At 47.9% G+C, this 12,158-nt stretch overlaps 1 protein-coding gene across 1 annotated transcript in view; it reads right to left on the bottom strand.

Moving 5' to 3' along the window:
• agbl1 (AGBL carboxypeptidase 1) overlaps positions 1-12,158 on the bottom strand; it is a 149,249-nt gene that overhangs the window by 101,095 nt on the left and 35,996 nt on the right. Inside the window, exons 8-11 of the mRNA XM_014124437.3 lie at positions 9,581-9,789; positions 9,120-9,279; positions 7,762-7,829; positions 2,641-2,757 (exon numbers count right to left, since the gene is read on the bottom strand). Coding sequence (XP_013979912.3) covers positions 2,641-2,757; positions 7,762-7,829; positions 9,120-9,279; positions 9,581-9,789 — 554 coding nt within the window. The remainder of the gene's footprint in view (positions 1-2,640; positions 2,758-7,761; positions 7,830-9,119; positions 9,280-9,580; positions 9,790-12,158) is intronic.

Genomic DNA, 12,158 nt, shown 5'->3' with positions numbered 1-12,158 from the left:
TGGAAACCCAGATTTTTTTACTGTGTGTTCTTTGTATCTCATAACCTCTAGCCCTCAGCAGTTATGCTAAACTTATGAGTTTGGGAGTTTTTTCAGTGTTTGCACTGCATACTTGCTGATTCACTTCATTTCACATCATATTAGCATTAAAATCAGAGCTGAATACCAATGGACAGTACAGTATAATGCGGAAATGCATACTGTAGGTATCATTGAAGCAGAGCAAGAAAGATGGAGAGAAAAAGAAAGTGGTTAAGAGTGTTGGGGCAGTAACCGAAAGGTTGCTGGTTTGAAACCCTGTGTCGACTAAGTGAAAAAAATGTCCGATGTGCCCTTGAGCAAGGCACGTAACCCTAATTGCTTCTGTAAGTCTCTCTGGATAAGAGCATCTGCTAAAATGTTTTGAAAAATCACTTTGGGCACTATGCAGTCAAAGCAGGGTAGCAGGTTTCAGGGGAAAAAGTTGAAGGCATCATTCTTCTTGGGCTTTAATAATGCATGTTTGGCTTCATGCACTCAACAAAGCAATGTGTACCATGTGAAACAAAACTAAACAAAATAGCATATCAATTTTAACAGCTCGCTTTCTCGCTGCACAGGAATAATGTGACTTATCCTTTTCATTTAAAATGAAAAAGGCCCCATAAACAAACACTATAGATCGAATCTCTAGTGTCAATTTGATTACTGAATCCAGCAAATTAAAAGGGACTGTTGAAAACATGATTGTGTTGTTTGCAATTTCCAGAACATCATCATTAGAATCTCTCTTGATTAAACCGTAGATATGATGCAGGTGCAGGACGGAAATCGACGCTCACATTCTAACGTCTCATAATAATCAAAGCCATAATTAGAGGAACACCTGGGAGTTGTGCTGCAGTGAACGTCTTGAAGATCCAGGGATAACAGTGGAGAATGGACAACCATGGTCTCATTGAGAGGTGTTATACAAGCAGCTCTGATCAAAGTAAGCTGCAGTCTCCTCAGGCATCTGACCGTAAGGGGGAGAAAACTCCCCTGTCTGCCTTCCACTCCCATACGCCTATACTACAGTCCCCAGGGCAGGGAAAGCATATCTCTTGGACTTGGACAAGATAAAAAATATATAAGGAAACTGATTGAGGATTTATAAATGAACCATGGTTATTTTACCTTGTAGTCACATGCTGTATCAAGGTACTGTATGCCTATTAATATGTTTTGTTTGATCATGGAGATCAGCAGATATGACAACCTCATTACATGTAATCAGTCAGGTATGACTTCAATAATGGATAAGTTATGCCTACTGTACGTCGCCTGTCTAAGCATCGCAATGATTTTCTCTTCTTGAAACACAACCGATGCTCAGAGAAAATGAACTTCCAGTGCTGTGTGTTCAGAGTCCTATTTCTACATAGAATTAAAACTAGAATCAAACGTGAACACACTGTAGTAGCCAAACTAAAATGCACCGCTAGTTCGTGTGAACGATGAATGTGAAATGCATTCGACCTTTCTGTGTAATCTCTGCCCCCTCTCCGAAGAAGGGCATTCTGGGAATGTAACTAACCTAATTGTCTTGTTGTTTCATGGCATGCTGAATTACTACATCAGTAGAGAGAGACAGCCGCAAATTAATTGGGGAAGAAGTATTTTTCAGCAGAGGCAGTTAATCTTGTGATATCATTGAAATGAAGAGAGTTGCGCCAGGAGGAGAGAAGACATGCAGCGGGAGGAGATACATTCCCACAGGCTTGTTGGCATTTCAATTTGCCTTAACTCAACAACAGTCTAAAATCTACCACAATGCCACAATGTCATGGGGTAAGGTATCACACTGCCTGACACATGTCAGTCAAGTTACAGGGGCAATTTAAATGCCAACAGCTCACTTGTGAAATTAGATACCCTATTAGTATTACCCTGACAATCCTACAGAAAATTGTAAAGAATAATACGTCTTATTATTCACATCAGGAAATTTGACGCAAATTCTGAAATCCCATTGTGGTTCACTAGAATCCTTCTGCTCCCGAAACCCTGTTACCCAGAACTTCCATAGAGGTTAATGATTTTGAATGTTGCCCTGAGAACGGTTTGCTTATCAGAGGATAATAGTGGCTGTCATACCCTGCTACCAGCTATCAGCCTCTCACAGTCAGACCACTTCCCAGGCTCTCTGGGTCTTGCTGAGTAGAAAATGTTTACCTGAGAAGTGGCGTCAGCACTTAGATTGACTTTTAGGATGGGCACAATGCACAGTCATTTTAGCAGATGCTCTTCTCCAGCGTGTCTTAGAGTAGTGATTCCACACATTTTCATACTTGTCCCCCGTAGGAATCAAACCTACTACCCTGGCAATGCAAGCGCCATGGTCTACCAACTGAGCTACATGGGACACTCATCTAGTATTCACACATCTATCCACCTCAGGCTGGGCTCTTGGAGCCCTGCTGGAATCAACAATTGATTAAACACATTCCACAATGTACCAGTAAATTAGTAGTTATGGATATAAACTGCTGAGAGTCAGTCAGGCATTTGCTGTGATGTGGTATTGATAACATCTTATTTAGAGCAGACCTTCAATGTCTGACACTAACTGGACTCCTATGGGAGAGATGGAGGGATAGGGCACAGGAGAACAAGGTTTACCTGGAAGTCGTGGTGGAGTTCAGGACACAGTCTGACGTACTGACCCAGCTGCTCCAGGGGCCTGTCAGGTTCTGGCCGGGACCGCAGCTTGTTCACGTCTGACTCCAGGTCGTCATCCTGCCGGGGCGATACACCCACATACATACATACGCACGCGCGCACGCGCACACACACACACACACACACACACACACACACACACACACACACACACACACACACACACACAGAGCTGTAACACCACATAGAGCTGGGTGATATGGACAGAAATCCATATCACGACAAATTTTATGAAACGTTTATAACATTAAAGGGGAAATTAGCAGTTGCTGCATACGTTTTCTTACTTATAAATTAATGATATGTACAAATTGATTCTTGAAGAATATAACTTATACATGCCTCATGATTTTAGTTGAACTGACGTACTGTCACGTCCTGACCAGCAGATGGAGCTAGTGTTTTAGTTTTGGGGTCAGGACGTGGCATGTTTGTGTTGGTTAAATGTTGGGTGGATGATTGGGACTTCCAATTGAAGGCAGGTGTGTATAGTTGCCTTTGATTGGAAGTCCTATATAGGTGTGTGTGTTTGTCTTTGGGGTTGTGGGGAATTGTTCTGTGCTTAGCCGTGTGCCTAGTCAGACTGTTATTGTCGTGTTATTGTTTTCCTGTGGATGCCTTACTGGAGTCTATTAAAGTATGAGTATTCACAGTCTCGCTGCGCCTTGGTCCTCTTCTCTCCAGTACGACATTTTCAAGGATGAGTACAACTTATTTTATGACAGAATTCCCCACCAAAGGACCAAGCAGCAGAAGAGGAGGAAGCCACAGGAGAGAAAAAGGGAACAATGGACATGGGAGGACGTCCTGGACGGCAAGGGAGCCTACACCTGGGAAGAGATCCTGACCGGAAGGGATCGCCTCCCATGGGAACAGGTGGAGGCACTCAGGAGAGTGGAGGCAGCTGGACAGAGGAACCATCGGGAACGTTACGCTGGAACACGGTTGGCTAGGAAACCCGAGAGGCAGCCCCAAGATTTTTTTTGGGGGGGGCACACGGGTAGTTTGGCCAGGCCAGGGAAGAGCCGTAAGCCAGCTACCCATGACTACAGGGAGGTGCGTACGAGGTGGAGGGCGCCATGTTACGCTGAGGTGCGCACCATCTCGCCTATACGGACGCACAGCCCAGTTCGCCCAGTACCAGCGCCCCGCAGGTGCCAGGGCAAGGGGAGCATCGAGCCGGAAGGGGTGATGCCAACCCTGCACTCAAGACCGCCAGTGCGCCCTTTCGGTCCAGTGTTTCCCGCCAGACGCACTAGCATGGAGGTGCGTGTCTCCAGGCTGGCACGTCCTATACCAGCCCCACGCATCAGGAGTCTAGTGTGTCAACCCAGCCTCGCCAGTCAACAGTCACCAGAGCTGCCCGCCAGTCAACAGTCGTCAGTGCTGCCCGCCAGTCAACCATCACCAGAGCTGCCCGCCAGTCAACAGTCGTCAGAGCTGCCCGCCAGTCAACAGTCGTCAGAGCTGCCCGCCAGTCAACAGTCGTCAGAGCTGCCCGCCAGTCAACAGTCGTCAGAGCTGCCCGCCAGTCAACAGTCGTCAGAGCTGCCCGCCAGTCAACAGTCGCCAGAGAGGTCAGACTGCCCTGAACTGCCGGAGTGGCCAGACTGCCCTGAACTGCCGGAGTGGCCAGACTGCCCTGAACTGCCGGAGTGGCCAGACTGCCCTGAACTGCCGGAGTGGCCAGACTGCCCTGAACTGCCGGAGTGGCCAGACTGCCCTGAACTGCCGGAGTGGCCAGACTGCCCTGAACTGCCAGGGTGGCCAGACTGCCCTGAACTGCCAGGGTGGCCAGACTGCCCTGAACTGCCAGGGTGGCCAGACTGCCCTGAACTGCCAGGGTGGCCAGACTGCCCTGAACTGCCAGGGTGGCCAGACTGCCCTGAACTGCCAGAGTGGCCAGACTGCCCGGTTCTGCCAGAGGTGCCCGCCTGCCCTGATCTGCCAGGGTGCCCAGCCTGTCAGGATCAGCCCGAGTGGTCCTCCTGCCCTCCGGTCCAGCCCGAGTGGCCCGCATGCCTTCCGGCCCAGCCCGAGTGGCCCGCATGCCTTCCGGCCCAGCCCGAGTGGCCCGCATGCCTTCCGGCCCAGCCCGAGTGGCCCGCATGCCTTCCGGCCCAGCCCGAGTGGCCCGCATGCTTTCCGGCCCAGCCCGAGTGGTCCGCCTGCCCTGATCTGCCAGGGTGCCCGGCCTGTCAGGATCAGCCCGAGTGGTCCTCCTGCCCTCCGGTCCAGCCCGAGTGGTCCTCCTGCCCTCCGGTCCAGCCCGAGTGGTCCTCCTGCCCTCCGGCCCAGCCCGAGTGGCCCGCATGCCTTCCGGCCCAGCCCGAGTGGCCCGCATGCCTTCCGGCCCAGCCCGAGTGGCCCGCATGCCTTCCGGCCCAGCCCGAGGGGCCCTCCTGTCCCCCGGTCCAGCCCGAGGGGTCCTCCTGTCCTCCGGCCCAGCACGAGTGGTCCGTCTGCCAGGGTCAGCCCAAGTGGCCCATCTGCCCGGCGCAGTTAGCAGCGCCACCGAAGTGGGCTACGCCGACGGTGGAGCAAGGTCCACGCCCTGCACCTGAGCCACCTCCAGGATAGGTGGGTTGGGGAGGGAGGGTGTAGCACAGTGCCGTCGGTGACGGCAGCCACCCTCCCTTCCCTCCCTTATTGTTTTAGGGTTATTGTTTATGGGTTTTGTGTTGGGGTTTTTTGTTGGTAGGTGCATTCCGGGGTCTGCACCTTGAGGGGGGGGGGGGGTACTGTCACGTCCTGACCAGCAGATGGAGCTAGTGTTTTAGTTTTGGGGTCAGGACGTGGCATGTTTGTGTTGGTTAAATGTTGGGTGGATGATTGGGACTTCCAATTGAAGGCAGGTGTGTATAGTTGCCTTTGATTGGAAGTCCTATATAGGTGTGTGTGTTTGTCTTTGGGGTTGTGGGGAATTGTTCTGTGCTTAGCCGTGTGCCTAGTCAGACTGTTATTGTCGTGTTATTGTTTTCCTGTGGATGCCTTACTGGAGTCTATTAAAGTATGAGTATTCACAGTCTCGCTGCGCCTTGGTCCTCTTCTCTCCAGTACGACATTTTCAAGGATGAGTACAACTTATTTTATGACACGTACCCCACTGTATAGCCTCAACATGGTTAAAACTATCATTTTGGTATCATGGACGGTCAGTCCTTGCATCCATAGCTCTGTCTTTGAATTTGAGAGTGGTTACATTTCTCCAGCCCCAACCCCACCACTTTCTACCGAAACAGTGTTGGGGAGTACGCTATATTATTGCTTCAACAGCTGATTGCCTCTTTAGTGTGCACAACAGTTTTTTTTTATATATTACCCTTAAAACTATGACTGCTACATTGAATGTTGTAGCTATCGATTGTCCCATTAACAATCACCTATAAATGCAAACGTATTTCATTTCAAACTTCACAAGTCTTCAGTAGGTTATTTATCGTAATTCACAACATGAGCAAAATTAGCTAAATCTTCACGGTAAGTGACCGATTTCGATCATTTTCGGGTTATCCTCCCAGCTCTACCGCCACATCAGCACTGCACACATCCGGACAACATGACCTCTGTTCTATTTGTCTGCACTCTAAACCCCGACACACCTGGTGCGTACATCCATTAATCAGGAATATAGTGAACCTTTGACTCTGGGACTCCAGAGGGAGGAGGCAGGTAAACAAACGGCTGGCGTCAGGCTCATCAACAGACAACAACAACTCCTCAGACACATACTGTCCTGCACAGAACAGTCCACTAGCAGCATGATAAACCCATTCACTTGATAGAGAGTTGGGCTATATCCGATTACGTGGGTGAGGCCATTTAAGGACAGTATCTATCTGCTAAAGAGCCCCATCTCTGACAGTGTCCAGCAGCAGGGCCTGGATGCTAACCACTAACCAGCACACAGTGCTCAGACTTAAGAACAGCAGTAACTCAGTAGAACACAACACTCCTGCTGCTTTACATACACAAATGTGTCAGATAATAGATGTGGCTGCTGGTGTTTGTCAGCATGGATCTGATACCCTGGCTTTGCCTTCCTCCTCTCCCTCTACCCACAACAAGTCGATTTTGCAGCGTGCCAAATGTTGCTATTCACAAACAGCCACAGCCGCGCCTAGCCCCTGGCCACATCAGATTAGGTCCATACAATGAAATGGATATGTTAGGAGGGAGGAGGATAATGGGGGCTTCAGTGTGTTCGAACCATAGACGTTAAAATCTGTAGATAGTGGCAGCGCAGACGGCATCCACGTATTGCTATGGACAACTTCCAATGGTGCATGAAGCCGGAAGTATTTGAATTTGAAGCACGCCATATTGCTGAATGTGGCTGAATGGCACCAAAAATTGCTAAGAATCACGGTGAGAGTGGCCATAACTACCAAAGGATCATGGTCGATGTAGTCATTTTCATCCTGCCTGAGAGACATGTGCAAAGAGTGTGCATAATGGCGCGAGCCTCCTTGTAGCCTGCCAGCCCGTGATTGGTCTGTGTCAGCACGTGGTCCTGTATGATGACAAATGTATTAGTCAGAATGGATCACTATTTATTTCAAAGTGAACTTTAAAATAATTCACCTTGGGGATGTAACACATTTTAGATCCCAAAACCGGCTGTCAATTTATTCTGGCAATCGTAATTTACATTTCTAAGGCAGACCAGGGCTTTTGGCACCGCTAGGTAGCCGACGAGCAGAGCTCGGGACTTCATGCTCCAGATCGGACACTGGGGGTTTGAACGAAAGCAGCGAGGTGGCATTGATTTCTGCCTCCATCAGAGGTCCTGTTATTGAAGTAACGTGAAGGCAGGAAGCACTTCACGTCAAGCTCACGGCATGCACAGACCGTCTTCCTTTTCACAAGTAATGGATCAGTCAAATATACTAATTTAGGAGAAATTACAGAGGAAAATTGCATGTGTCAGATTGCGTCTGTGCCTGTGCGAGTGTGACTGGGTGCGAGTGCTTGAGTGAGTGTTTGCATGTGTGTATGTGTGCGCATGACTGCCGTGTGCATGTGTGTGTTGCCTCCGAGCGAGGATCACAAATCACTCACATATTCCTTGCCGCAGTCAGCCTCTTCATTTTCAATGTCGTCGTCACTATCATCTTCGAAGCTGACATCTAGGGAAAAGAAAAGACACGAAGATGTAAATGTCAAAGGCTTTTGCACTATTTGTGTAGGATCAAAACAAACTGGTCCGTGAGAAAGCTGTTCCTGTCTGACATGTGATGTATGTGTGCATGGCTAATATGCAAAATGTGAAATGCACAGTACAGATGTGTGGCAGGGATCAAAACCAAAAAACATATGACAGCTTCAATATGCTCCTGTATCTTCTATACTCTACAAAGTCCTAACACGTCTGTCTCATGTGGATTTTACAGCAATGTGCCTGAACTTAAAACGCAAAAACTTGATCTTCTTTTGTTTCTGTAGACCTGTCAGCCTGATGTTCTAGTCTGCTAACTCGACTGGCAGATGAGAGAGGTGAAGTCAGGGCTATCTCAGCAGACAGATGAAAAGAATGCACCAGAATGAGCTAGGAACATGGCAAACTGAAATCTGCCTCGTAGCAACGGCGGCCATATCAAGGTATTTCAATTTGGAGGGTCATTACTGAGAGGGCCGTGTGGGATCGGTAGCTGCAGGGGTCTTAAAGGAACCATTGCCCTCTAGCAGATTTTAGAGGTGTGTCACCGTTGATGTCACCGGAGAGACACTCCATTTCAACGTTGCAGACTGATCATGTTGATGTGCGGACAGTATCCCGTTTCGAAAGCTGTCAAATATGTCCCTGTTGGTCCCTGTATATATAGATCTTCAATGGCTTTTCCGATTTTTCTCACGTTGTAAGAGCACGTGCCAGTTTGGAGTTCAGCAACACGTACAATCATATATTAATGCATGGCGCATGCCTATTCTTTCCTGTGGATGGATCAGCCTGTGCTCCATCCTGTTCTCACAGAGTTTCACTGCCGCCTGCTTATAGGCAGATCAGATGAAGTGTGCCCCATCACTAAGAAAAATGAGGTGGGCATCTAAAGAGTCTGCCTCAGAGACCCAGGGTTGCCAGGGTAACCAAGCCTATGCTCGCTGAATGACAAACATGGCAGGACGACTTTTTCACTGCCGACCACTGCCAGTGTGTTCACAGTGGGATAATGTCGCTCATCATATTCTCGCAGTTACATCAACATTTTAAACATCACGCGCCTCCCAGTATAATATCCGAGAGAGTGTGAGACAGAGAGAGAAACAGAAGTGAAGAGAGAGAGAGAAAGACAGATACATTGAGAGAGAGAGAGAGAGAGAGAGAGAGAGATAGGGAGTGGGAGAGAGAGAGAGTGAAGGAAAGAGATAAAGTGTACGAGGGAGAGAGGCTGATGAAAATAGAGATAGGCAAACAATACCTTGGGGTCCTGGAGCAGTGTCAGTAGGCCTCCCAGGCAGGGGGAAGGTATAAACACTTTGATCCGAGGTCAGAGGCAGGGGACATTTAGGAAAGCACTTCCTCATCAGCTGGACAGCAGGCTCCACCAGAGATTCCAGACCTTTACTGGCCAGGCAGGTCTTCAAAACAGCAATACAAACAGAAACACAGCCACCTCCTATATGTATTTAGGATTTTTTTTTACACACATTAGCATGCATTATCCAGCATTACAATCAAGCTCTGTATTATACGCAAATAACTTGGCGAGGGCAATCAGAATTGCCAGGCAATACCAACTCCAATTAGAAAAAACCATTATCATTAAAGCAATTAGATCTGAGAAATTACAAAGGAGTAAAAAAAAGCAATTAAAGTAAGGGATATTAGTTATGGCTTATAACAGTGACTGGTAGCATGTGAAGCTATGTGTGGGTATACCTGTGTGGTGTGGTAGAGGAGGCTGATGCCCCCCTGTGCCACCAGAGTGTCCCGGCCAGCGCTGCAGCGGGTGGTCTGGTGCAGGCAATGGAGCAGGGCCAGGCGGATGGGGATGGTCTCATGGTCCGGGTCCTTGTTGTGCCAGTCCTCATACAGCTTCAACAGGGCAGACACGTAACCCTTAGCCACAGCGGCCCTGACATTGGCCTCTGAAAGAAAGATATGAAAATGGTTTAACAGTCTGATGGCCTGGAGAAAGAAGCTGTTTTTCAGTCTCTCGGTCCCAGCGTTGATGCACCTGTACTGACCTCGCCTTCTGGATGGTAGATGGGTTGAACAGGCTGTGGCTCGACCTACCTTTCCTTAGAGATCACTGCTGTGGCCAAGGGTTACGTCTCTGCCCTGCTATATAACTTCTGCTTTGTGGACATTGAAATAGTCATCACCACTAGGTACTCTACCCAGGGCCGGATTAATGCAGGAGCTTACCGGGGCTAAAGCCCCTGGGCCCAGGCCAGTGGGGTGCCCAAGAGAAAGCACTTTTTTTAAATTAAGTATACACTACCGTTGAAACGTTTGGGGTCACTTAGAAATGTCCTTGTTTTTGAAAGAAAAACATTTTTTTTGTCCATTAAAATAACATCAAATTGATCAGAAATACAGTGTAGTCATTGTTAATGTTGTAAATGACTATTGTAGCTGGAAACGGCAGATTTTTTATGGAATATCTACATAGGCGTACAGAGGCCCATGATCAGCAACCATCACACCTGTCTTCCAATGGCACTTTGTGTTAGCTAATCCAAGTTTAGCATTTTAAAGGCTAATTGATCATTAGAAAACCCTTTTGCAATTATGTTAGCACAGCTGAAAACTGTTGTCCTGATTAAAGAAGCAATAAAACTGTCCTTCTTTAGACTAGTTGAGTATCTGGAGCATCAGCATTTGTGGGTTCGATTACAGGCTCAAAACAGCCAGAAACAAAGAACTTTCTTCTGAAACTCGTCAGTCCATTCTTGTTCTGAGAAATGAAGGCTATTCCATGCGAGAAATTGACAAGAAACTGAAGATCTCATACAACGCTGTGTACTACTCCCTTCACAGAACAGCGCAAACTGACTCTCTAATTAGAATAGAAAGAGGAGTGGGAGGCCCCGGTGCATAACTGAGCAAGAGGACAAGTACATTAGAATGTATCGTTTGAGAAACAGACGCCTCACAAGTCCTCAACTGGCAGCTTCATTAAATAGTACCAGTCTCAACGTCAACGGTGAAAAGGCAACTTCTAGGCAGAGTTCCTCGGTTGCAACATTCACTACCGAGGTTCCAAACTGACTCTGGAAGCAACATTAGCACAAGAACAGTTAGTCGGGACCTTCCCGAAATGGGTTTCCATGGCCAAGCAGCCGCACACAATCCTAAGATCCCCATGCGCAATGCGACGTGTCGGCTGGAATGGTGTAAAGCTCGCCGCAATTGGACTCTGGAGCACTGGAAACGCGTTCTCTGGAATGATGAATCATGCTTGACCATCTGGCAGTCCGACAGACTAATCTTGGTTTAGCGGATGTCAACACTACCTTTCCGAATGCATAGTGCCAACTGTAACGTTTGGTGGAGGAGGAATAATGGTCTGGGGCTGTTTTTCATGGTTCAGGCTAGGCCCCTTAGTTCCAGTGAAGGGAAATCTTAACGCTACAGCATACAATAACATTCCAGACGATTCTGTGCTTTGAACTTTGTGGCAACAGTTTTGGGAAGGTCCTTTCCTGTTTCAGCATGACAATGCCCCTGTGCACAAAGCGAGGTCCATACAGACATGGTTTGTTGAGATCGGTGTGGAAGAACTTGACTGGCCTGCACAGAGCCGTGTCCTCAACCCCATCGAACACCTTTGGGAGGAATTGGAACGCCAACTGTGAGCCAGGTCTAATCGCCCAACACCAGTGCCCGATCTTACTAATACACTTGTGGCTGAATGCAAGGAAGTCCCAGCAGCAATGTTCCAACATCTAATGGAAAGCCTTCCCAGAAGAGTGGAGGCTGTAATAGCAGCAAGGGGGGGGGGGGGGTCGCAACTCCATGTAAATGCCCATGATTTTGGAATGAGATGTTCAACCAGCAGGTGTCCACATACTTTTGGAGCTCTTCAGTAAGGCCATTCTACTGCCAATGTTCGTCCATGGAGATTGCATGGCTGTGTGCTCGATTTGATACACCTGTCAGCAACAAGTGCAGCTAAAATGAAGAGTTGTCCACATACTTTTGTATATATAGTGTATTTTCATTTATTTTGTCAGTTACCGGTTGCCTATAGTCAGGAAGGCCGCAATTTGGGCAGCATGCACGCCAAATATACAACTTGTAGCATTGTGCCCATAGACATATAACTCATAGAAGGATTTTGGAACCTCTCACTCTGACAGTTTGAGTGTTAAACTCATGGGTATGCTAGCAATAGCTGCCAGTCCTAACTTCAATGGAAACTGCCATCTATACATCATTTTTCTATGGTTGATTGCGGTTGTCTGTTTGCCTTTTGCAAATGTTTAAATACAGACATTTTTGGCGAACAGCA

This window comes from Salmo salar, chromosome 10, assembly GCF_965601325.2.
Source record: "Salmo salar chromosome 10, fSalSal1, whole genome shotgun sequence".
NCBI classification, from domain to species: domain Eukaryota; kingdom Metazoa; phylum Chordata; class Actinopteri; order Salmoniformes; family Salmonidae; genus Salmo; species Salmo salar.
This window is presented reverse-complemented; position numbering and strand designations above follow the sequence as displayed.